Here is a 21,510-nt window from a genome sequence, read left to right as displayed (position 1 = left end):
TTAGCATGAAAAGCGCAGCGTGCTAAGCGTAATGATCTCTTGAGTGAACGGACGGAGGGGAAGGGTATAATCACGCATGGATATGTTCGGCTCGAGGGGGTTGGATCGTTGTGGTGTAGTGTAGTAGTGTGTGATAGGGAGATGTTTGTGGAGCGAGCAAGCGATAATGATTTTGCATGGGCAATCGACATTACAGGATAGACGAAACAAATGCCTTCGATTTGAGAACATACTTCAAATCTATCATATCCAAACCACAGGTAGATAACCAAACCCACCTACTGACCCTCAGTAAGCACCCTCGTCCAATCAAACTTCCTCCACCCCTTCCTCCATCCCTCAACCCTCCGATCCCCCTTCACCCATCTCCCCTGCCTCTTCACAACCTCAACACCCGCATCCAACATCCCGCCCAACACCTCCCTCGCAAACAAATCGCCCCTCGGCCACGCCCTCTCATCCTCCACAATATGCCCCAACCCCCCATCCAACTCAAACCAAACATGAAAATACGGCATCTCCTTCGCCAGACTCCTGCGGAAAGCCTGTTTCCCAAGCCCATTCCGACTCGCCTTCTGCGTATCAATAAGCGGTTTATGCTGCGTCCAATCGCTCGCAGACTCGAGGATCGCTTCTTTGAAAAACGCAGGCGCCGTGTCACCTAGTTCATACGGTATAGGCACGGCGTTGAGCGCCGCGTGTCCTTTTCTACCCGGGAAAGCGGCGTTTTCGTAGAAGACGACGTCGCGGCCTTGGTCGTGGTACATGCGCGTGAGGCACTTCATGAAATTGCGTATTTCGTCCCATTCGTCGTCGTCGCATTCGAGCAGGTTGGTGCGGTGCTGGATGGGGACTATGACGGCGCCGCCGGTGCTGATTTCGGGTTCGGTGGGCAGGGTCAGGAAGACGCGGGTTGCGAGGCTGATGATGGGGGCGATGGGGGGTTGGGGCGGGGATTTGTCTTCGTGGTGGCAGAGGGGGCAGGCGTCGAGGATGCGGTTCATTTTTGTGTAGTCCTGAATCGCGGCGTTGCGCAGGTTGATTGAGGATTTGGGGGCGCGGGCGGCGAGTTTGGTCGCGTTGTCGTCGATGTAGTCGAGGTCGTTGTCGAATTTGCTGTCTTTGGCTATCTTTTCGGCGAGCAGGGCGCCTTCGCCGCCGGCTTGGTTTTTGGTGCGCCGTTCTTGTCGGACCATGTCGTCGATGGTCATTTCTTCGTTTTCTTTGACAAGGCCGCGCTCCGTGCCGCGTTTGTTGGTTAGGGCGATGACTTCGCCTTGTCGGCCGCCGGCTAGCATGCGGTTGTCCATTGCGTTTAGGACGACGACGTCGCGGTTTTGGGAGGTTGAATTGCCTGTGAGGGCGGCGTTGTATTCGGCTTCCAGTTGGGCTGCTTCGGGGGCCTTCTTCATCTTTGCCTTCATCATCTGCGCTTTTAGTCTGTTCAACTCGGTCTGGCTGAGCATGACAGTGTTTGTTGCAGGTTGAGGGTCTTGCACTGTTTCGCCTTGGGGTAGTTCTGAGGGTTCGTGCGACTCGCGAGACGGCCTGTGTATGCCTGCGTTCAGTCTGCGTTCTTCATAGAGCTCCCCAGATGGCTTCTCCTTTCCGACGTAATCTTGCCCATACATCTTTCTGCGGTCCAGCTCAATCTCTTCCTCGCGCGCCTCATCAAAGTCCCGTAGATCGCCATACTTCTCCATGGCTATTTCTTCCACACTTCGTCCTGACTCCTCTGCGTTTCGGTAGATGCCCTTCAGTTTCGTCATGCGCCATTGTGCACCTGAGTCACCGAATGTGTAGCTGACTTCTCTTTGCGCGGGCTCTTCGGCGACGGCTTCTTGGTCCTTGGAGTTCCCCAAATCACGGTTCAGCTCCGCGTGATGCATCTTGAGCGCAGGTTGACCCTCATCCGACGCCTTCACATAGGTAGCCTTCTCCTCCTTATTCTTGCGCTGCACGTATTCGACATCCATGGAAGAAGGCGCCTTCATCCAGTCGTCGCGTTGCAGATCTGCGTTCGCTGCGTCTTCGAGCTGCTGATCGAGGATGTCGTCGTCTGGTGGCGCGTAGTCCTTCTCCTGGGGCACCTCGTCTCCCGACGACTCGTCTTCGTCATAGTGTCGCGACTTGCGCTTTCGCGTCAACCGGTCTTCCTCGTCACTCGATGCGGTTTCCTTGTGCTTCCGTCGCGACCGGTCATCTTTGTCGTCCCTCTCGCGCCTTTTCCTCCGCGCGCGCTCTTCCGAAGTTTCGCGATGGTGTCGCGATCGCTTGTGACGGTGGCGCTCGTCTCGGTCGTCGTCGTGATGGCGCGATGAACGGTGCTTGTGGTGTCTGTCGCGACTTCTGCTTCGATCGCGTCTCTTCTTGTCGTCCTTCTTCTTGGTCTGCGCGAGTTCCTTCTCAAAATCCTCCAGGCCCATGTTGACGGTGATACTAAGTCGATTGGTGTTGATAGACTTGTCGCGAGAGGAAAGTTTGGAGACAGAAAGCTCGGGCCTGACATCACCGCGGCGGATTCCCTAGCGCGCGTCCGCCCCGCCTAAGAATTTCTAGAACAACTCTCTACATCCCGCTGTCAACAACGTTGCTTTACCTGACCCTCCTTACAGAGCATCACGCGTTTCCTCCGATAGACCGCTGCCACTTTTCCACTCGTTCTCCGAACCTTCACTTTCACCCCTCGATCGTCTACAAAACATGCGCACAACTTCCGCAATGTCCTCCGCAAAGGCTCCAGAGGGCTCTGCGCCTGCCGCGAGTTCAAACACACCCGTTTCGATTGTCTGCGTGGGCATGGCTGGTAGCGGCAAGACGACCTTCATGCAGCGCCTTGTTTCACATCTCTATACCCATCCCGACCCAACTCAAAGCGAACCCTCCGTCTCCAAAGCGTCCCCGACACCCCCGTACATCATCAACCTCGACCCCGCCGTCCACCATGTCCCGTTCACGCCCAACATCGACATCCGAGACAGTGTCAACTACAAGGAGGTCATGAAGCAGTTCAACCTAGGACCCAACGGCGGTATCTTGACCAGCTTGAACCTATTCAGCACAAAGATTGATCAGGTCATTGGTCTGTTGGAAAAGCGAACACAGCCGCCAGCGCCAGTAAAAGAGCCAGAGCAAAGCACAGTCGAATTCATGACAAGCGGGGGCAAGGACAAGCAGGCAGCGCCGGCGCAACAACCGCAGGTCAAACACATCCTCGTGGACACGCCAGGGCAGATCGAGGTCTTTGTCTGGTCGGCAAGTGGAGAGATCCTGCTTTCGAGTTTAGCCAGCACATTCCCCACCGTCATCGCATACATCATCGACACACCGCGCACAACTAGCACAAGCACCTTCATGTCCAACATGCTCTACGCCTGCTCCATTCTCTACAAGACAAAGTTGCCCATGATACTCGTCTTCAACAAGACCGACGCCCAAGACGCCCAGTTCGCGAAGGATTGGATGACCGACTTCGAGGCCTTCCAAACCGCCCTACGCAACGAGGAAGAGGGTGGCAGCTTCGGTGGTGAAGGCATGGGTGGAGGAAGCGGATACATGGGCAGTCTGCTGAACAGCATGTCACTGGTACTGGAGGAATTCTACAAGCATCTCAGTGTTGTGGGCGTTAGTGCTATGACCGGAGACGGCATGGATGAGTTCTTCAAAGGCGTGCAAGAAAAGAAGGAAGAGTTTGAGCGCGACTACAAACCCGAGCTTGAGCGACGTCGGGCGGAAAGGGAGCAAGAGAAGAAAGCGACACGTGAGCGCGAGTTGGACAAGATGATGAAAGACATGAAGGTGGGCGGCGCGGGCGCAAAACCAAAGAGCAAGCCGCGAAAAGAAGAGCCCGAGACGGTCAGCGACGCAGAAAACTCCGACGAAGCCGGCATGATGGACGAAGACCTAGACTACGAGGATGAGATGGACTCAGATGATCCAGAAAACGGCCTAAAAGAGCGATACAGGCAGGCAGTCAACGACCGCGGCGTCGACCAAAGCGAGGACCACAGCTTCGCACGATATGTAAACATGGCGAAGTTCACATGAGAGACGCAGCACCCACCATGCAAAGACACCCGACTCCAGCGATGACAATGGTTGGGCCTTGACATTGCACGATAGGCAGTCTCGCCTCCGGATTCCTGGTTCGTGTTCGGGAAGTAGCTGCAGGCGCTCACATGTGCGGCCGCGAAGACATATGCTGTTGAGAAAGTTACGGGCGACGTGCATGGTTGACGGGCCGCAGCGAGACTGCCGTGTCAGTGTTTTGCATCAACATTAGTCACACACGCACGCGTACTGAACCCTTTTCTCACCCATGCTCTCGATGCTAAAAGCAGTCTCCTGCCCACGCACGAGCGGCTTGTTTCGTCTTTACCTGCTTCCTACTACCATGGCTTCGTTATACCCTCGCTCGCGCTGTTATGTGTGTCTTGGTTACAAAGGCGGGAACACGCGTCTTACTTTACTAGACTAGAAGAGAGAGGGTCTCGGAAGCGAATGTTGCACCGCGTGCATGCAGGGCAGAAGAATAAGGGTAGCGAGACGATAATTCTGAGTTGTCGCTAGTTACACCTGTCAGTTGTCAGCTTCGTGCATGTGCAGTGTGTAAGACATTTTCAAAGTTTGTTCTGGATTACCCTTTTTCACTGGCGAAATGACTTCTCATGTGATTTCTTGGTGCTCGGCTGTGGCTGCTTTTCTGGATGGTGAATAGGGTTCTGTGCACGCTGAAGTGGGACGAAGGGGTCTTGGGCACAGCGTGTATGCCATGGTGTTCGTTGTCTGCATAATGCTGGGCGTTCCTTGACTGAACTCTATAGGAGGAGCGGAATAAACAGAAGACTTCGTACAACTAGATACTCAAAACACTTGTGAAGTTTGAGAATATGGTCGCCCCTTGCAGTGATATCTCACTCTATGCTAATGATCACAGCGGCATTGCCACATTCATCGTCATAGTCCTACAGCTCAAAACTCCGACAATAACATCAAGTCCTTAGAACTCATTGCCTAAAATCCCATCCCCATCAGCCATACCCGTACCGCGACTCCCGTCCTGCCATCCACATCACCTCAACACAGCGTGTCGCCTTCGCCAATCATGCCGTGTCCTCCCCTTCGCCCAAGCGCGACATATCCTTCTTCTACATAAAGGCACACTTGTGTATCAGCCACAGTGACACGGCATAAAGGGCCTGAGTCCCTGGCTTAGATGGTCTGTGGCTTGCAGGTTGTAAGATCGACTTTGGGGATGACAGGTCGGTGGGCGCGGCCCTGGGTCTTGGGCTGTCGTACGGGGCGACGGTGGAAAGGGGAGAGGAGAGGGGGATTGGGATGGGTCGGGATGTTGTGGGATGGTGAGTGTCTGCTTACTTCGTGTAGAGTTTCTTTGTGGTTGGCGTGCGTTTGATGAGTGTCTCAACGAGCGTTTATAGAGAAGTGTAACTCTTAGGGTTGGGACTGCCCTTGATCTCTCGTTCATTTGGTATTTCACGTGCGCCGCATTTTTTGTAGCTCTTCTGAATAACAACTAAGGTAGATCCCTTCACTGGAAAACATATCGAACATGCGAGTACATTTCTATGGAGGGCCGTGGAAACAAGGTGGGCTTCTCGTGTTGTGAGACTGCACGACGTAGGACCAAGCGGCCGTCCCTCGCGCCCACGTCCCCGGTGCGACATGAGCACATGGCGTTAATCTGGTGCGACGTAAGAAACCGAAAACTTTAGGATCTCGCTGCTCCTCTAGCATACTTGTGCAAGCACTGTAACTTGAGCAACGTGGCGATAGAAGGGACAGTAACACGCTGCATACTATTCAGAAGCGAGAGGGAAGAGACGTCAGTGACCTCTGCCGCATCACCCTCTCGACAGGAGAGGACGGAACGAACACATCATCCCCGCCAGCTCCACATCACCCTACTTACCCTGGAAACACCCTTCCTCACTTTCCCCGAGCCAGGGAGCAGGGAACGGGGAAGGCGGCAAACCCGCCAACACCCTTACCGTATACACAGCAAATGGCGAACTGCACACATCCATCGTACAAGATGCACAACATCAAAAGACCCGACCATGCATCTCATCTCCGCCCCCCCGCAAACTCGCCTACTGGAGCCAGGCCACGCTGTCTCAGTCATCTTGAGATCTGCAGGCAGATAAACGAACGTCTCACGACAGCGACATCCCGCAGTGGGGCCAGTCCCATCCCTCGCAGCTCGCGTCCAATGTTGTACAGAGCGGGACGAGGGCTTGAAGGCGTGCTGTTGTACGAGTACCTGGGTAAGGGAGAGACATGGGGTACTGCTATAAAGGTATACTGAGGAGTGTTGGGTGTAGCGAGTCGGGTGGTACGACACTGCAATATGTTGTGTTTAGCGAATGCGTGGCTACCGTACAACCATACGCAACCACCGCATCCAACTCTCTGCCCTCGCAACGAGCCATGAAAGCCGCAGTGGCATGAGGTGGAATGTCCAGTCTGACATGCATGGACGCAATCGCCAACGGGCAACTCTACCCGTCAACGAAAATGAGATTAGGCAGAACAGGCAACAAAGAGGCTGATACTCCGAGTAGAAAGCAAGAAATCGATGACTGCAGTCCGCAAACCTAGTTGTTACCTCCTCTTGTATAGCCGTAGCGTTTCCACTAACCACCTCGCTCCAGAAGATGCGAGAGGTCACATCCGCGAGGTAAACCTTATCTTCTCCAGATAAAAAAAGTAAAAAGGTACATACTCCATAGTACAATCGTGGAACCAGTAAGTTGGCCCGCGTAGCCGCGGCAGGGGCACAGACAGACTTTACCAGCAAGAGACAGCGGAAGCCTGATGGTGACACAGCGTCACGGTCCCAAAGTTTGCGTGTTCGCAGCGCCGCTGCTATTATATCCGAAAGATGCCGTGTCGGGTTTAGTAAACGCAGAACGACCGACCCCAGCGCCCCAGCCACACATACGCGCGCCTCGAGATCGTCGTTGGAGAGGGGGGAAACCCAATTTGTTTTCGCTTTTTTGTTGGCTTTGCAGGTTGCATGTGCATGCTGGTTGAGAAACAGATGCGCCCTGTCCTCGCAGCAGTTACGTGCTTACTTGCTCTGCCGATCCGCAAACTTCCGTGATGTACGACCGAACGATACTGCAAACTGCGCGCGAAACATGGAACGACGCAAAAAGCAGAGGAATTGCTGTTGTTTGATGCACATATGATGTCACGCTCAGTTCATCCGTGGGGACAGCATTTCCACGATGGGCACAGATTGCGATGCAAAAGCAGAGGAGCGTTGGAAAGTGAGCCGAGACAGCAGCGGTGCAGCAGGGCAATGGGAATCCGCGATCCGGCGTCAAGTCGGATGTGGGGTCCCTCCCAAGGCGGAACTCGTAACCCAGGGCGCGCCATTTACAGTGCAACCGACGCTGGGTGCCTTGCGACACGTACATTGTGGCTGACGAGTCGAAAACGCGCCCTCGAAGCCAAGGAAATAGACTCCTAGGATGCAATGTTGGGGAATTTCGTTCTCTCCCCGGAGAGCTGGCCTGTTGTTTGGATAGAGTTTGCCCTGCTACGATTTCCGAGCCAATGACAGGGCTTGGAGCCGTGTCCTTCCGAATCGGGGCTCCCGGACCTGAGGGTTCTTGTGCAGATCGTTAAGGTTCAGAGCTAGGCTCGAAAAAGATCTGCAGGGTCATCAGCGTTGTGAAAGGCCTTTTATTAGTGGGTCGCTAGCGTCAGGTTCTACCGATGATTTCGTCGCTGCGCAAAGGGTTGAGGACGAGACCGTTGGACGACGTGGGCTGACTCTAGGCGCGGCGGAATGTGAGCGCTGTGGCGTGTTGATGGGACGAGACTCTGGCATAAGCTTTGGAGGGGTAGAGATTCTAGCGCGGAGGCGCGCCCGCTATGTTAGTATGGCTGAACATGTTGGCGTGCCATGGTTAAGAAGCGGGCAATAGTGCGTTTGGCACGAACTATGAGCTGACAGCGGGGTACCAATCCGCAGTTCGCGGCCGTTTCTTGTCGTCACCATTGCAGGTGAAAACTGCAAGTGAATGCTATCCGTAAGGTTGGTGATCGGCTGTGTCCCAAACAACCCATGGTACAGACGAGCTGTTGAGGTCAGTCACCCGTGCACGGGTCACAACGCAGATTGGTGGAAGATGTGTTTGTAGTAATTATTTGTATTGTTTTCTGGCGGAAGCCACGGCATTACTCCGTGGACATCCGTGATGTGTTTGAACTATGAGAAATCGAAGGTTGATGCCCCTTGAGCAAGGGCGGGTATCCATGTTGCCTATTCCGAGCCCTAATCCCTATCGTCGAATGACATCCTCCACGTACACTGCTCAACAAGAGGATGCTAGCGGAGAGACCGCTGAGAAGGACACAGGCTGTGCGCGGCCAAGTACCGAAGTAATTGGTAGTATATACAATGAAAGAAAAGAAATGCGTGCGTCGATGCGCACTGCTCCCAAACGCCAAGGTCCGTTCGTAGCCATGACGGCATGCGTCTATTGTTCCGTCGGACTTTTGAACTCCATGATATCGTGGTCGTAGCCCTAAGCGCCTCGCTCCAGAAATCCGGTGGTCTGATGTGAAGACCCGAAGAGATGATCAGAGATGTGATCAGATGAACGGTGAAAGAGAGATGAGATGAGCGACTATGACTCAAACTTGCGCTTCTCACCACTTGCTGCGATGGCGAGTGCGTCAAGACCACCGTATTGGGCGGGAGCGGGGTTGTAGCTGTAAGCAGTCGGGTCGGGGTACCGAGAGCTGTTGGGGAACTCGAGGAAAGAGTCGGTGGACTGAACAGCGGGGGCCATGGAGAATCCGGACGGGCTGAGGGGAAGCGAAGGGTCTACCATGGAAAGCTGTGACAAAGACGGCATCGTCGAAGACTGGAGCGGGGCTGGCTTGGGGCGCTTTGCCTGGTGTTTGGCCTTCTTGACGTCGCGCTCACCGCCCTTGGCAGCATTGCGGCCACTTTGGTGGGTGCGGCGATGCTGCTCCATGTTGTCTTTGCGGGTGAAGGCCTTGTTGCACTCGGGGCAGAAGGCGTCCTTCTTGCCAGTGTGCTTCTTGGCGTGACGGGCGGCGTGGCCAGAGGTGGTGAAGAAGTCGTTGCAGCCGAACTGCTTGGCCATTGGGCAAGGGTAGCTGTTCTTCTTGGGACGGGCGTTCATCACCGCTTGATCAGGGTGCTCAGACATGTGGTCGGGTCTGAAGTAGCCAGCCTGGGCAGGGTTGGTGTGGTAAGGAAGAGGGCCGGACGATTGATGCATGGGGGCGCCGAACTTCTGGTCGACGAAGAAGCCATTTTGCGCGAAGACAGGCGAGTCCATGCCGGGCTCGTAGGAGAAGTCAGGCGTGATGGGCGACGGCGTCTGCATGGTAGAGTCGGAAGAGTCGCTGCGGACCAGGCGAGGAGGTGAGGCGAGGGGTGAAGATGAGTAACTGGAGGTCCGGGATTGGAGGGAAGGAGTGATGGAGGGAAGTCGGACAAGTTGAGGAGGAGGCGCCGGGCCGTCGTTTAGCAATGACACTCTGCGACCTGTCGAATTCTTGCCGGACAAGGCGTCCATTTTGAGCAAACACGTGCCAGTGGGGGAGCGACCAAATTCGCAGAGAGAGCGATGGGCTGCACGTGAAAGTGGTGGCCGGGTGGTTGAGGCGCTTTATACAGCGTGATGTGTAGGTGATGTGTGAGGCAGGCGACTGACGTCGACACGACAATGAGACAGGTGTTGGTGGGTGGGGAGCGGGCGTGGTGAGTGAATTGGGAGAGAGCTTACTGGAGCACCACACGACAGATGCGGGACTGGGAGCAAGTTATATTGGGCAAGGCACAAGCAGGGCAGAAGCACAGGGTTCGCTGGTCCCAGGATCAGGGCACTATCAGGGACTGAGAATTGCATGCGTGGGGATGGGAAAGTGCAGTCCGCCCTAAGACGCTAGCGCCAGGCAGTGGCAGGGGCCCCGGCTGCCGGCGATCAGCTCGCAGGCGACGCGCACTAGGAAAGAGCGACCGACCAGGAAGCGGCATCAGCGCATGACACCGTGGAACTCAGTGCGATGCACCGCGGAGCGTGCTGCTGGGTTGCTGGGACGAAGCTTCAGCGGTCCTGCAATCGACATGGGTCAACATGGGTGGTGCAGAAAAAGAAAGCCATGCAAGATTGCCCGTCGGTAGCAGGCTGCGCCGGCCAATGCTACGGCGGCGGACAGGTGCCGTCTGCTCAGGAGAGATCGAGATCTCGAGGGCAGTTTCAAGGAACTCTGCCACCTTCGGGCGCCAATGGCAAGAAACAGGCCCTGTGCCAGCTCACACCCGCACCCTCCGCCGGCCTGGTGCCGGTGCGTGTCGGCGTCAAAGAGTCAGTTGTTTTGTTTGGGGATGCGCATCGGAATGATGTATCGCATCGGTCGCATGGTGTCGACACGACAGATCGCGACACCACAGAACTACACAGCGCAACTATCGCAGCGACATCGACAGCGACAAGTCGTACCAAGACCGTCAGAGCCTGTCATACCAGCTTCCTCTGAGCGCCCCAGGGTCTGCATTCTCGAGCGCATTCGGTACTCGAAAAACAACGCGCCGGCATAACGTCGCTAGGTCTGATGTAATACAGAATCAGGGTCTTCTCCGCTTACGCATCCCTGCCAGCCGTTCCGACCTATCCGCTCGCAGCCTAGCGCCCCGCTGGACGTTAAGCAGTGATCGGGTCATCTGGTGGGGGATCGGTATTCTCGCAAAAAAGATGACGTCGGGCGCCCGCCATCAGCCACAGCCCCTGGCGCTCTTTTTAGCGGCAAAAGCCCCATAGACTCCTCTGGCCAGACTCTCAACCTTGCGCGCCGTCCTCGAAACGGCAGCCGCGCAGCACTGACCGAACCCCTCCATCGAGTTTTTGCACCACATCGACGTGATCTCCCTGCCCTAGCCTGCTTCGTTCCTTTTCACTTTGCGCGGCCACCACCCATCCGGTCCTTTTGTCCCCTCAAGGCTGCCCGAATCACGATCTCTGCCACCCTCGCGCGGCCTTTTCCCATCGCTGTTTTATGCAGGGCCCGCCCAAGTCCCCCTTCCTGCCGCCGACTGACCCGGCGTTAATCTTCTCTTACAAACGCTGATGTCACTCCTGCCCCGTGCCTTACGCCTCGCATTCGGCACCGGTCCCCACTGCCGCCCTGCCTTATCGGGAAACTCACGATGGCCAAATCCCATGCTGCCTCATGTGCGCAAAATTACCAGCCGGCCACACGAGGGGTCCCCTGCTGTCGTGGCTGCACCTTATGCAGATACCGTGTCCAATATCTCACCGACTTTGGCAGCGCATCGCGATCTCCATCCTTTTGCTGATGGGAGCAAGGGCGCCACGCAGCCACGTGGACCAGCCCGGTGCTTCGTGATCGTCCCGCCCAACATCTGAGAGATGAGATGCGATCTTGGCCAATGCCAGCCTCGTCTTCAGCCATAGATCCTCCTGAAATGTTCCACGGTACTGCGCGCTTGGCCCCTGCTGCAGCTGCTTTTTCCTCGTTAATCTGGGAACTCAAGATGCTCACCGCGTTCAGCTAACGCCAATTTACTTCTTCGCCGCATGCTCTGCTCGCGCATCCCTCTTCGTGTGCTATTCCTCTGCGTGCTCCAGCTGCCATTGGTGCAAGACGATGCGCCCACTTGAAGACCCTGCAGATGAATTGATGGCGTCTTCACAAGCGCGAGAGCTCTCAACGTCCGGCGGCCTCAGCTCTCCACAAGATCAACACGTCTAGGATGTCAGATTGCGCCCGCATCCTCGGATTTTCTTTTGATCTGACCCAAACAGCCGTTTTGCGCCGTCTTGCACATCTCTACTGATAGTCACTGCGAACTGTTTGGATGCCAATACCATCGTGAACCCATTGTCGCAAAAGAAGCGCGCCCCACCTTACATCGTCTGTATACCGATTTTCCAGGGAGCTCAATCCTCTATTCTTGGCAACTATATACCCCACTCAGTGTCCGTTAGCAGGTCGCCCGCGCTGTGTCGAATGAGAGCGGCTGGACAATACTCCGAGCAGCGTTTTCACGGTTGGCGCTACTCTGAACTGTAAGTGCTCAACGATATCGTGACCAAGAAGTCATAGATGGCACTCCATCACTCCCGTTTATCCAGCCTAGGGCATATCCATCGGCTGTTGCACTCTTCCTAGCACATCTGCATGGGTATCGAGTAGACCTGCGAGAGCCCAACGCGGCATTCACATCCGCTTGCTTGCCTTGCAGATGCCTGTCGCCGTAATTGGAAACATCCTGGCCGCATGGAATGAAGGAAACATGTTCCTACCCAGTCAAGTCAGGCCCAGCGCTCTCCAGCGACGTCCCTGGACAAGCTCCTGGCTACGAACTGGACCCTGGATAGTCCATCGTCAGCTCCAGATCATGTACGCGTATTGTCACCAGTAGTCCCGCATAAATCGCAAGGTTCATACACAACACCTACGACATGGACAACACAAACCCATATCGCCGATCATTATCGTTTTACCCACAAAACTAGCATACGTCACGTAAAAGCCGTTAAGCGACGCGGTTTGAGATCAGTTGTCCCGTGGCGCCACTAATTCCGAAGATATTCGGTGTCGAAAGAGCCGTGTTCTCGTAGGTTGATAGCCGATCTTAGCAAAGTCTAGTCGCTCTCACTTCCACGTTCGAACTACGGCAAGCGCGCAAACTCCAGACTCCTGCTTACATTAGTTTTTTACGCCTCTCATTCCACATATGCCGTCTTGAGCTCAACCATTGATTGCAGGGTCTTGCAAGGGAGCTATTGACCCCTCCAGAAGCGAGGAGCAAGCTCCGGAATGAGGGTCTCTTACTCGAAACCCCGCTCCAAGCTGCGTTATTGGTCAGAACGCCCCGGACCAACCACCCGTGAGGCGTCGACCGTTGCCGAGTAACCGTAGCATATCTGAGAAACAGGTCGCGCTAGGTTGTCCCGCCTCCCCGCGCTTACACTACACCCAAGTCAATCCACGTGGGAAGGAGCTGTTCATTGTAACCCTTTTCCTTTTGCTCCCGACCTCTCAGCACTGAGCGACCCTAGGATCACACCCAGCACTCTGTGGTCCACCGTGTAATGATTATGCGCCAGGTTCCCAACTCAACACAAGGTTCGCATTCGTGCGGGGCGGCTCTCCGCAGCGGTATCAATGCTTCATGAAGATCTCCAATCCTTCGAGCGCGCGCCATCTCACCTCTCAACAACGCTGGGGCATGGTTCTGCGAGATTCAATTACGCCATCTATGGACCCTTTGAAAGTTGTCATGGTGCATGCCGGAAGAGGTCGGTATCCGGTTTGCAAGGGGTTGGGGTTGGTCAGCACTGCATCCCTTGAACAGTGGCAGATCTGGACCATCGTTGACCACAAGACATACGGACCATGGCGTAGGTCTATCCTTTGTGTAGCTTACGCAATCCAAGGAAATGTAGCTGTCAATAATCCGTCAACTTCCACTGCAGTCAACGCAGTTTCGATGACCCACAAGATGTCTCCTGCCAGCGACCAAGCCGTCCGCTGTCAAACCATCGTATGATGTGCGCCATGAATAATGCGAGTCGTGACCGCGTATCGCTGAGCTGAAACGCGCATCGCCAACCCCATCAAGTTACACCTCCAAGATTCCGCCCCAAGTAACTGAAGCGAAAATCCACACCTTTTGCAAAGCTCAACAGTCACGCAGCATTCCTTCGCGATGTCGAGACTCAGCCTGACCTCATTACACCGAGCAAGAGGCCGACTCACAAGCATCATGACCGGCATAAGCGAGCGCAACGAGTCGTCCCTCTGACGTCTTCTACCGGGCATCTCCTCCGTGTCACACATCACATCGCATCACATCCGCGGTCCAACCAACCAACCCCCTTGTCTTCGCTCGCTTCTTCTTTTCCTCGGCATTTTTGTGATGTCCATGACACTCTTCCGCCTCATAGATGCCCGACCATCAAATCGCACATATCCACATATAGTAGACCACCAACGCGAAAGCGAAAAACTTACACGTTGCATCGGGACATCCGTTTTTTCGCTTAATTACCGAACATCGAACGGAGAGTCTTTGCGATCCCGGGAACGTCGGTCCCCACTTGCATTGTTTGACGTTATCATCGCCGGGGTAGTCAATTGCTACTATTTCTATTCGTGGTCGTCTGCGACTCAAGATGCCGAGTCAGAATGCATGTCCCCCAACGCCCCCGAATTTCATGTGTGAGATGGTCTTTAGGTAAGGGTGGCGTACCGAAATCCACATGCCGGATGGATTGCTTTCCCTGTCACTTGGCTGTTGCGCGGGATGTTATGTTTTGTGGCATTGGTCGCGGGTGAAAGTTCCGCTGGGGGAGATGGAGATCGGGTTGGTAGATGCGCTTTGTTGGCGACTCCTGTTACAACGGCATCATGACGGTACATTGGCAGTGATGCACTCCTACGTCGTAATCTGTAACTCTCAACAATCTCTCTTCTAGCCCGGATACAGACCATGCTTCCGCACCGTACGTTATCTCTTTCTCATGCTGCCAGATTAACTTTTCGCTTAAGCAACATTTCTCTGGAGCGCATCTTAATCCAGATCAGAGCCAGAGCCAGGGTGTTAAAAGTAGGTTTTCGAGCGCCGCGCAATGTTCATGCACATACACTACTTCCCTTTTCGGAATACAAAATGCCAGGCCCGAGGCATGGAATACCATACTCAACCGACCTGAGCCGCACCCTGTCCTATCTTGGACCTGATTATAGACTATGTAATGATATCGCATACGCGACTTGCTGTCTACTGCAGACTACTCGAACGATCATAATGTAGCGTATTCGCTTATCTCTTGGTCAAAGTGGTGACCTGGCGGCCTGAAATATGTATCCAAAGCAAGGAGACCGTAGTCATCTCGCGCATCACTAGTTCCTTCTCCTATAGAAATGGTCAAGTGATAAATTGGTCAGCACGGGCTGGAATAAACGCAGTAGTCAAGTGGTAAATGCTCCTCACGCGGAGTTCTCGCCGCTCACCATACCCATGGACATGCCCAGGTGTCATGTTGTTGTCAGAGCAAAGTACGCGGGGCTGAGCTGAATCTATGTATTAGAAGCAGGGAGCCCCATTGTTATTTCATGCATAGACTAGTTCTCGCTTCTGTAAAATGCGTATAGTACTGGTAATGGTAGTACGAAAGCTGAATCGTGTATCCAGAAGCAGGGAGACCATGCCTATTTCCTGCACAGACTAGTTTCTGGTTTCTGTAGAATGCGCATAGTAATGGTAATGGTAACACGATATCTAGATCGCGTACTCAGAAAGCAGGGAGACCATGCCTATTTCCTGCATAGACTAGTTTTCACATCTGTGAATTAGGTATAGTTGTAGTGAAACGCGGAGATTGAGGCTGCACGCGCGCGCTACAATAGTATAGTGAGTGTCGGAACGGGGAAGTGCGCGGGGGGAGGCGAGGCGGGATGGGCGAGGCCTTGATCATTAATCCGAAAAAGGGTTCTTGGGGTGCTTGGGCTTCTTGGGTTCTTACACCTTGACATGAACATTCGCATGGTACACCATGCGAGACCTACCTCGGGATGGCTTTATCGGTCTTGAACGCCGATGCAGAGGTTTAGTGATCGTGAGGACGACATGATGCTTTCATGAGGTTTGAATGAGATTTGGATGAGTGTTGTTGTTGGGCTTCAAGAAACGGGATGGAGTTGCATGAGTGTTGTTGGGCTTCAAGAGACGGGATGGAGTCGAAAGAGTGAGGCTGTTGAGCTCAAGGGACGGGATGGCGATGGCGATAGTCCGTTGAGGAGATGCGAAGTTTTGGGGGTGTTGGATATGCCCCCAGATTTCTGTTCGTGAGGTCTCTCGCTTTGTGTCTACGTGTGGGTGGATGGTAGACTGCTATAAGAGGAGGGAGGGCTCTGCAGTGAAATTTATGCCCTCTGTCCCCTTCTCGTCCTCTTGGAGTGTTTGTAGACACCCAAGTCTAGACGGGGATAGTGAATAGCATATCCCTCTTACATGTTGCACATCAGGCTGACAGATATATAGAGTTTGTATGTGATAATTCTGTCGCTGGTGTGTCATGTTTTTGTTACAGTAAGTACTAGCTTGCATGCTCAGGAATCTCGAGAGCTTGTAAAGCCAGATCTCGAAACGTACTTGCCACCATCTTTCGAAAAATTGGGTAATCGGGTGTCTCAGCCACTTCTTCACTGCGGGATACGTGGGGTTTCCATCTCACTCTCGTATCTTGTTTAGAATTTGCAACTATTGTGGTATCTAGACATCCTTGCTCAGCCCAAAGAGATTGGATTTGAGGTGAGGGAACTAATACACTGCAGATTTGACAATGTAGGTGTGAATCAGTTCCTGGGCGTTGAAGAAGTACGCGAAGACGGGCGGGAATTTAGACAGACAACGTATCTATTTCATGCACCAAAACATCAGTAGTAGCGATGAACCCATTCGTCATGGTCTATGAACTCGTCCATTACAATGGTATGGGATATCTACAATAAAACTCAAGCCATGGACAAGACGAATAACGCCACTCGATGAACCGCATCAGCATTACTACAAGACTGACTCCTCGCACCTGCTTTTTCCTTACGCCCTACAAAAGACCCAGCTACTCGCTATCGTCATCGCCGATAATCTTCGCGTAGTCTTCCATAGAAGCGAAAGTGGGCAGGCTCTTGAGCTTTCTCTTCTTGCTCTTGCGGCCGTCCTTATCCTTGTCTTCGTCTTTATCGTCGCCCAGGTTGAGTTCGACTGGAACGTCGGCGTCGCTGTCCACGAAGGCGTCTTCATCGTCGAGGTCGAAGTTCTCAAAGTCATCGTCATCGTCGTCTTGGTGCTGGCCACCGGCAGCCTCTTCTTCTTCCTCTTCCGCCATATCCGCATCATCATCGCTACCAAGGTTGAGTTCAACACCGCCGTCCATTCCTCCAGCTTCATCGTCGCTCATCATGTCGTCCATGTCGAAGTCGCTGAGGTCGTCATCGTCACCCCCATCGCCTTCAACATCCGGACGACTCTTGACAAGCGCCTGCCAGATCTCATCATCATCGTCGCTTCCTTCATCGCTGTCGTCCTTGTTCTTATTCTTCTTCTTCGTCTTCCTGTCAGCTTGCTTGGCTTTGCCGGATTTCTCGAAGTATGTGTGGAAGAAGACTTCGTCGACACGGACATCGTCGACTTTGCGTCGCCAGAACTGCTCAGAGTTGAGCGGGTCGTGCGTGCGGTCGCCGTCGCGGGCGGTGATGAGGTAAGACGCGGCCTTGGAAGTTCCAGACATAGGCTGCATGATCGACGAACCATGTATACCTGGAGCCTTTGTCTTTGCGTTGCGGAAGGAGAACTTGTCGAGGAAGTTCATGAGAGTGTAGATGGTCGGGTCAGGCTTCTCCTTGATGGGTTCCTGGTTGACAATCTTGGAGGCCAGGACGTGAACAGAAGGGTGGTAGTGTGCTTGCAGTGGCAGCAACTCCCATAGGCAAGACAGATCAGCATGCGCGTATTCTGGGTCTCGTTTCCGGGAGTCATAGGTCACTTGCGCGGGCTTCTCTTCCACCTTCTTGGTTGTGGGCTCCTTGTCCTCATCGACGTCCTCGTAGTGCTCATCGCCGCTATCATCGGCATGGTCTTCAGGCGTTGACAACATGGTCTTGATGGTCGGGAAGGTAGCTATCAGTTCGTTGACGAGGTACAAGACACCGCAAATGAAAGGTGGCTCGTGCATGTGAATGATCTGGAGTAAGCGCTTGACAAAGGCCTTGACACGCTTGATGCTGGTATCAGCCTTGAGCGAGCGGTAGAGCAAGTTCAAGAACATGATGTGCTTTGAGGTTGTCATCAATCGGGGATCCAAAAGAGATTCGTACAGAGTCCTGTAGAAGCGATCCGCGGAGTAGTGCTTTGTCGCGGAGATCTGCTGGATGAGTGTCATGGCCTGTATACTGGTGTTGAAGTTGGAGGAGTGCGTGACCTCGAAGATCATGTTCAGCTGCTCTTCGAACTTTGCGTCGTCGGTTTTAGCGAATGGGAATGCGCGGTTGACACCTGTTAAGATGGCTGAGATCAGCTTCTCTCGCGACTCATCCTCGACCTTGAAGGCCATGGTTGCCGCCTTTTCAGCCTTCTGCTTGGCCATCTTTCCAGGCTGACCGCCACCTCCCTGAACATGACCGTACTTGTTTATCCTCTTCTCTTCCTTCTCGTGCTCTTTCTGCTTCTTCAGTAGCCCAAGGAAGATGCTGAAGTAGATCTCGATAAGCTTGTTGGCGACCTCGGGCTCCTTCAAGCTGAGAACGGTCTGGTTGAGTGTAATGATCGCGTAGTATTTGGCAACGCCACTCTGGTTCGGTCGGAAAATGAGGTCGGATTCGATGGAGCTGATGATGACGTTCTTCATGAGCGGGTGGGTAATTTGGAGCTGGAGCAGCAGGTAAGACGCCCTTGACGCAACCTTCTTTTCCTTATCTCCAAGCTTGTTGATGAGCAGGCGCAAGAGGTTCTCTTCCTGTTCCGGCTTCTCTTTCAGCAGCTCCCAGACATATGTGACGGCACGATTGCGCGAGTATTCGACCTCGTCATTGGACCATGTTTCCAGGATCTTCAGCAGCTCAAAGTATTGTTTCTTCAGCCAGTCCTCGTATGCCCAGACAATCAGATGTGTCTTCTCCAGAGCGCCCGGCAACTTGTCGCCTGCTCTCCACTGTACGTTCTTTCCTTGCAGTGCCGCAGTAAGGCCTGGCTGTCGCGCAAAAGCCTTGAGCTTTCGGTCCGGTGGCAGCAGAACACCCTGACCCAGCAAATCCTTCAGCGCAGCCAAGGCCTGCATGGCAGCATTTCTGCTCTTCTTCTGCGATAGACCCATGAGCTGACCAAAGGCCTTTTGCGTGTGCAGCGGCGACTCTTGAACCAACAAGGTCAACGCGGACACCTTATCCTCCATGGTACCAGACTCCATGACGGTCGACATGAACTTATGCGACGAGTCCTTGGCCAAGTGGGTGGCGGCATACTCGCTGGCCTCTGCGTCGAGGAGCTTGATGGCATACTCGTGGATGTTGTCGATGATGTAACGGGGCGGGATCGTGGGATTCTCGACGGTCGGGAGCGCTGGCAACTCTATCGCATGCCATTCTGGCTGCGGCTTGAGCAGCTATGCAAAGTTAGCTTCGTGGTGAGTTTTTCTTCTCTTGATGATGCGCACCAGCTGCGACCGCGGCTTCTTCGCGTCACCGTCCTTGCGCGTGTCCTTCTTGTCGTTGCGCGCGCCATGCTTCTCGTCGTTCTTCGCGCTCATCCGGTTCTTATCCGGAGAAGGCTTCTTGAAGCCATCCTTGGTCTCGGCATGGGTTCGCTTCTGCCCCATTTGGTTTGGTCGGTGTCGCGGAGGGTGGAGCTACAAGGTCCGTCAGAGAAGAAACTCTGACCGTCATGACCTTGAAAAGATTCCAGTCGCTCGCGAGAGCACTGAGTCGAGATTTTGGAGGCCTTGGCATCGGCGTTTTGTGTGGCTAACGGCTTAGGGACTAGCGCGGTGGAGCCTTCATCGTGGTGCATATTGCGACACAAGTGCGGACTTTGGAAGCACCTCCGTGCGGCCATGCTGTGACTCAACTGGTTGCTTTGATTCAGGGTCTTTTACATCACACATCAATTCGGTCCTAACCTCGACATACCAAGAACACCACTTGGTATACGTCGTCACTACCAGCACATCCCCCACCAACTACCCCGCCAGCTCGCATATGCTGGAGTAAGGCAAGCGCGCAAGGACCACGACTACCATTCCACATCATGGCTACCGAAGCAGGCGATGAGGATTCCAAAATATCCATCACACCTCTTCTCAAACGACTGTGGCATGAGTCACCGACAACCAAACCAACAGCCGACGAGATTGCAGCAGCCCTCTCCCTGATCTTCACGAACAGTCTATCGGAAGTTCAGACTGGAGCGTTGTTGACATGTCTCCATTTCACGGACCAAGACAGACAAGCAGAAGTATTGGCGAAATGCTCAAAAGCGATGCGCGACTATGCTACTGGTATTGACGTCAAGGGTCTTCAAGAACTGATCAGTCAACGAGGAAGGAAAGAGGGTTCCTACCAGGGAGGTTTGTGCGACATAGTCGGTACAGGAGGCGACTCGCACAACACTTTTAACATCAGCACTACCTCGTCCATCCTCGCCAGTGCCCTCCTCATGATCGCAAAGCATGGCAACAAAGCGTCGACATCACGCTCTGGTTCAGCAGATCTCCTGTCCTGCGCACCTCCTAAACCACCGGTCATCACCGCCATCGCACCCAAAACCATCTACGAAATCTACTCAAAGACAAACTACGCTTTCCTATTCGCCCCAATCTTCCACCCTGGAGCCAGACACGCTGCTTCCATCCGAAGGCAACTGGGCTGGCGCACCATCTTCAACCTTCTCGGACCCCTCGCAAACCCGCTACACGACTTGATCGAAGCGCGCGTACTGGGTGTAGCAAGAAAGGAGATTGGACCCGATTTCGCCGAGTCGCTGAAGCAGTCTGGCTGCAGGAAGGGCATGATCATCTGCGGTGACGAGGAACTGGATGAGCTCTCGTGCGCTGGACCAACGCACTGCTGGCGGTTAGTCGAAGACCCTTCTACAGGGGAAACCAACATCAACTACTTCACCGTAACACCCGCGGACTTCGGACTACCCGAGCACCCACTGAGCGAAGTCAGCCCTGGACAATCGCCCGAACAGAACGCCCAGATCTTGATGAAGATCCTGATGGGCGAGGTTCCACCGGATGATCCAATCCTACACTTCGTCTACATTAACACCGCGGCGTTGTTCGTTGTCAGTGGTATCTGCGATGCGGATACCAGCGACATGGGCGAGGGTGATGACGGGAATGTCATCAAGGAGGTTGGCCCTGGAGGTGGACGCTGGAAAGAGGGTGTCAGGAGAGCCAAGTGGGCAATCTCGAGTGGAGCGGCGTACAGTGAGTGGCAAAAGTTCGTTGAAGTCACGAACAAGGTAGCATAGATTACATTACGTGGGTTTCCACACAACAATGTATTCCAAAACTTTATCGTGAAGGTACTCCATGGCTTCTATCAAGCACGCGCTTACATCTGCAAGTCATGAAACCCCACATCTCGCCCTATCGGCTACTTGAATGCCCTACTTCGTTCCTGTTATCTAGCTTCTCGTTCTTACTCCGTCCACCAGCCACCAAATATCTGACCTAGTAAAGCACCATTTTCGCCTTGCCAGTATGAACGTCCGATCTTTTCTGGTCGGATTTTTCCCTTTTACGACAACCCGCAGCGTCTGGAGCTTCTTTGCAATCATATCAACATGCTCGAGCGTCTCCACTAGACGATTGGCTATGTCGACATCTTGATAGTAATATGACCATACGAAGGTCAATCTTCGCAAGTTAACTACGTGTGTAGCGATGAAGGACAGAGCCCGGTAGTCTT

The 21,510-nt window shown here is 53.9% G+C and overlaps 5 protein-coding genes across 5 annotated transcripts; 2 read left to right on the top strand and 3 right to left on the bottom strand.

Annotated features, from left to right (window-relative positions):
• Nucleotides 1-278: 278 nt before the first annotated feature.
• Nucleotides 279-2,426, bottom strand: J4E83_008386 (uncharacterized protein; the record flags this gene model as incomplete). The annotated part of the gene is made up of 1 exon (XM_049335283.1): nucleotides 279-2,426. One exon carries the CDS (start codon nucleotides 2,424-2,426, stop codon nucleotides 279-281), a length of 2,148 nt encoding a protein of 715 aa, XP_049185549.1.
• Nucleotides 2,427-2,703: 277 nt separating this feature from the next.
• J4E83_008385 (uncharacterized protein) lies at nucleotides 2,704-4,047 on the top strand (the record flags this gene model as incomplete). The annotated part of the gene is made up of 1 exon (XM_049335282.1): nucleotides 2,704-4,047. One exon carries the CDS (start codon nucleotides 2,704-2,706, stop codon nucleotides 4,045-4,047), a length of 1,344 nt encoding a protein of 447 aa, XP_049185548.1.
• A 4,613-nt stretch (nucleotides 4,048-8,660) lies between these two features.
• On the bottom strand, nucleotides 8,661-9,392 carry J4E83_008384 (uncharacterized protein; the record flags this gene model as incomplete). Its single annotated transcript, XM_049335281.1, has 1 exon — nucleotides 8,661-9,392. One exon carries the CDS (start codon nucleotides 9,390-9,392, stop codon nucleotides 8,661-8,663), a length of 732 nt encoding a protein of 243 aa, XP_049185547.1.
• Nucleotides 9,393-16,661: 7,269 nt separating this feature from the next.
• J4E83_008383 (uncharacterized protein) lies at nucleotides 16,662-19,412 on the bottom strand (the record flags this gene model as incomplete). The annotated part of the gene is made up of 2 exons (XM_049335280.1): nucleotides 16,662-19,199; nucleotides 19,251-19,412. The coding sequence occupies 2 exons, from the start codon at nucleotides 19,410-19,412 to the stop codon at nucleotides 16,662-16,664; spliced, it is 2,700 nt and encodes an 899-aa protein (XP_049185546.1).
• Nucleotides 19,413-19,840: 428 nt separating this feature from the next.
• Nucleotides 19,841-21,070, top strand: J4E83_008382 (uncharacterized protein; the record flags this gene model as incomplete). The annotated part of the gene is made up of 1 exon (XM_049335279.1): nucleotides 19,841-21,070. One exon carries the CDS (start codon nucleotides 19,841-19,843, stop codon nucleotides 21,068-21,070), a length of 1,230 nt encoding a protein of 409 aa, XP_049185545.1.
• Nucleotides 21,071-21,510: the final 440 nt, after the last annotated feature.

The sequence above is a fragment of the Alternaria metachromatica genome, assembly GCF_023757995.1.
Source record: "Alternaria metachromatica strain BMP 0045 chromosome Unknown scaffold_24, whole genome shotgun sequence".
Lineage (NCBI taxonomy): Eukaryota > Fungi > Ascomycota > Dothideomycetes > Pleosporales > Pleosporaceae > Alternaria > Alternaria metachromatica.
The sequence above is the reverse complement of the archived record's forward strand: the minus strand, read 5'-3'. Positions and strand labels throughout refer to the sequence as shown.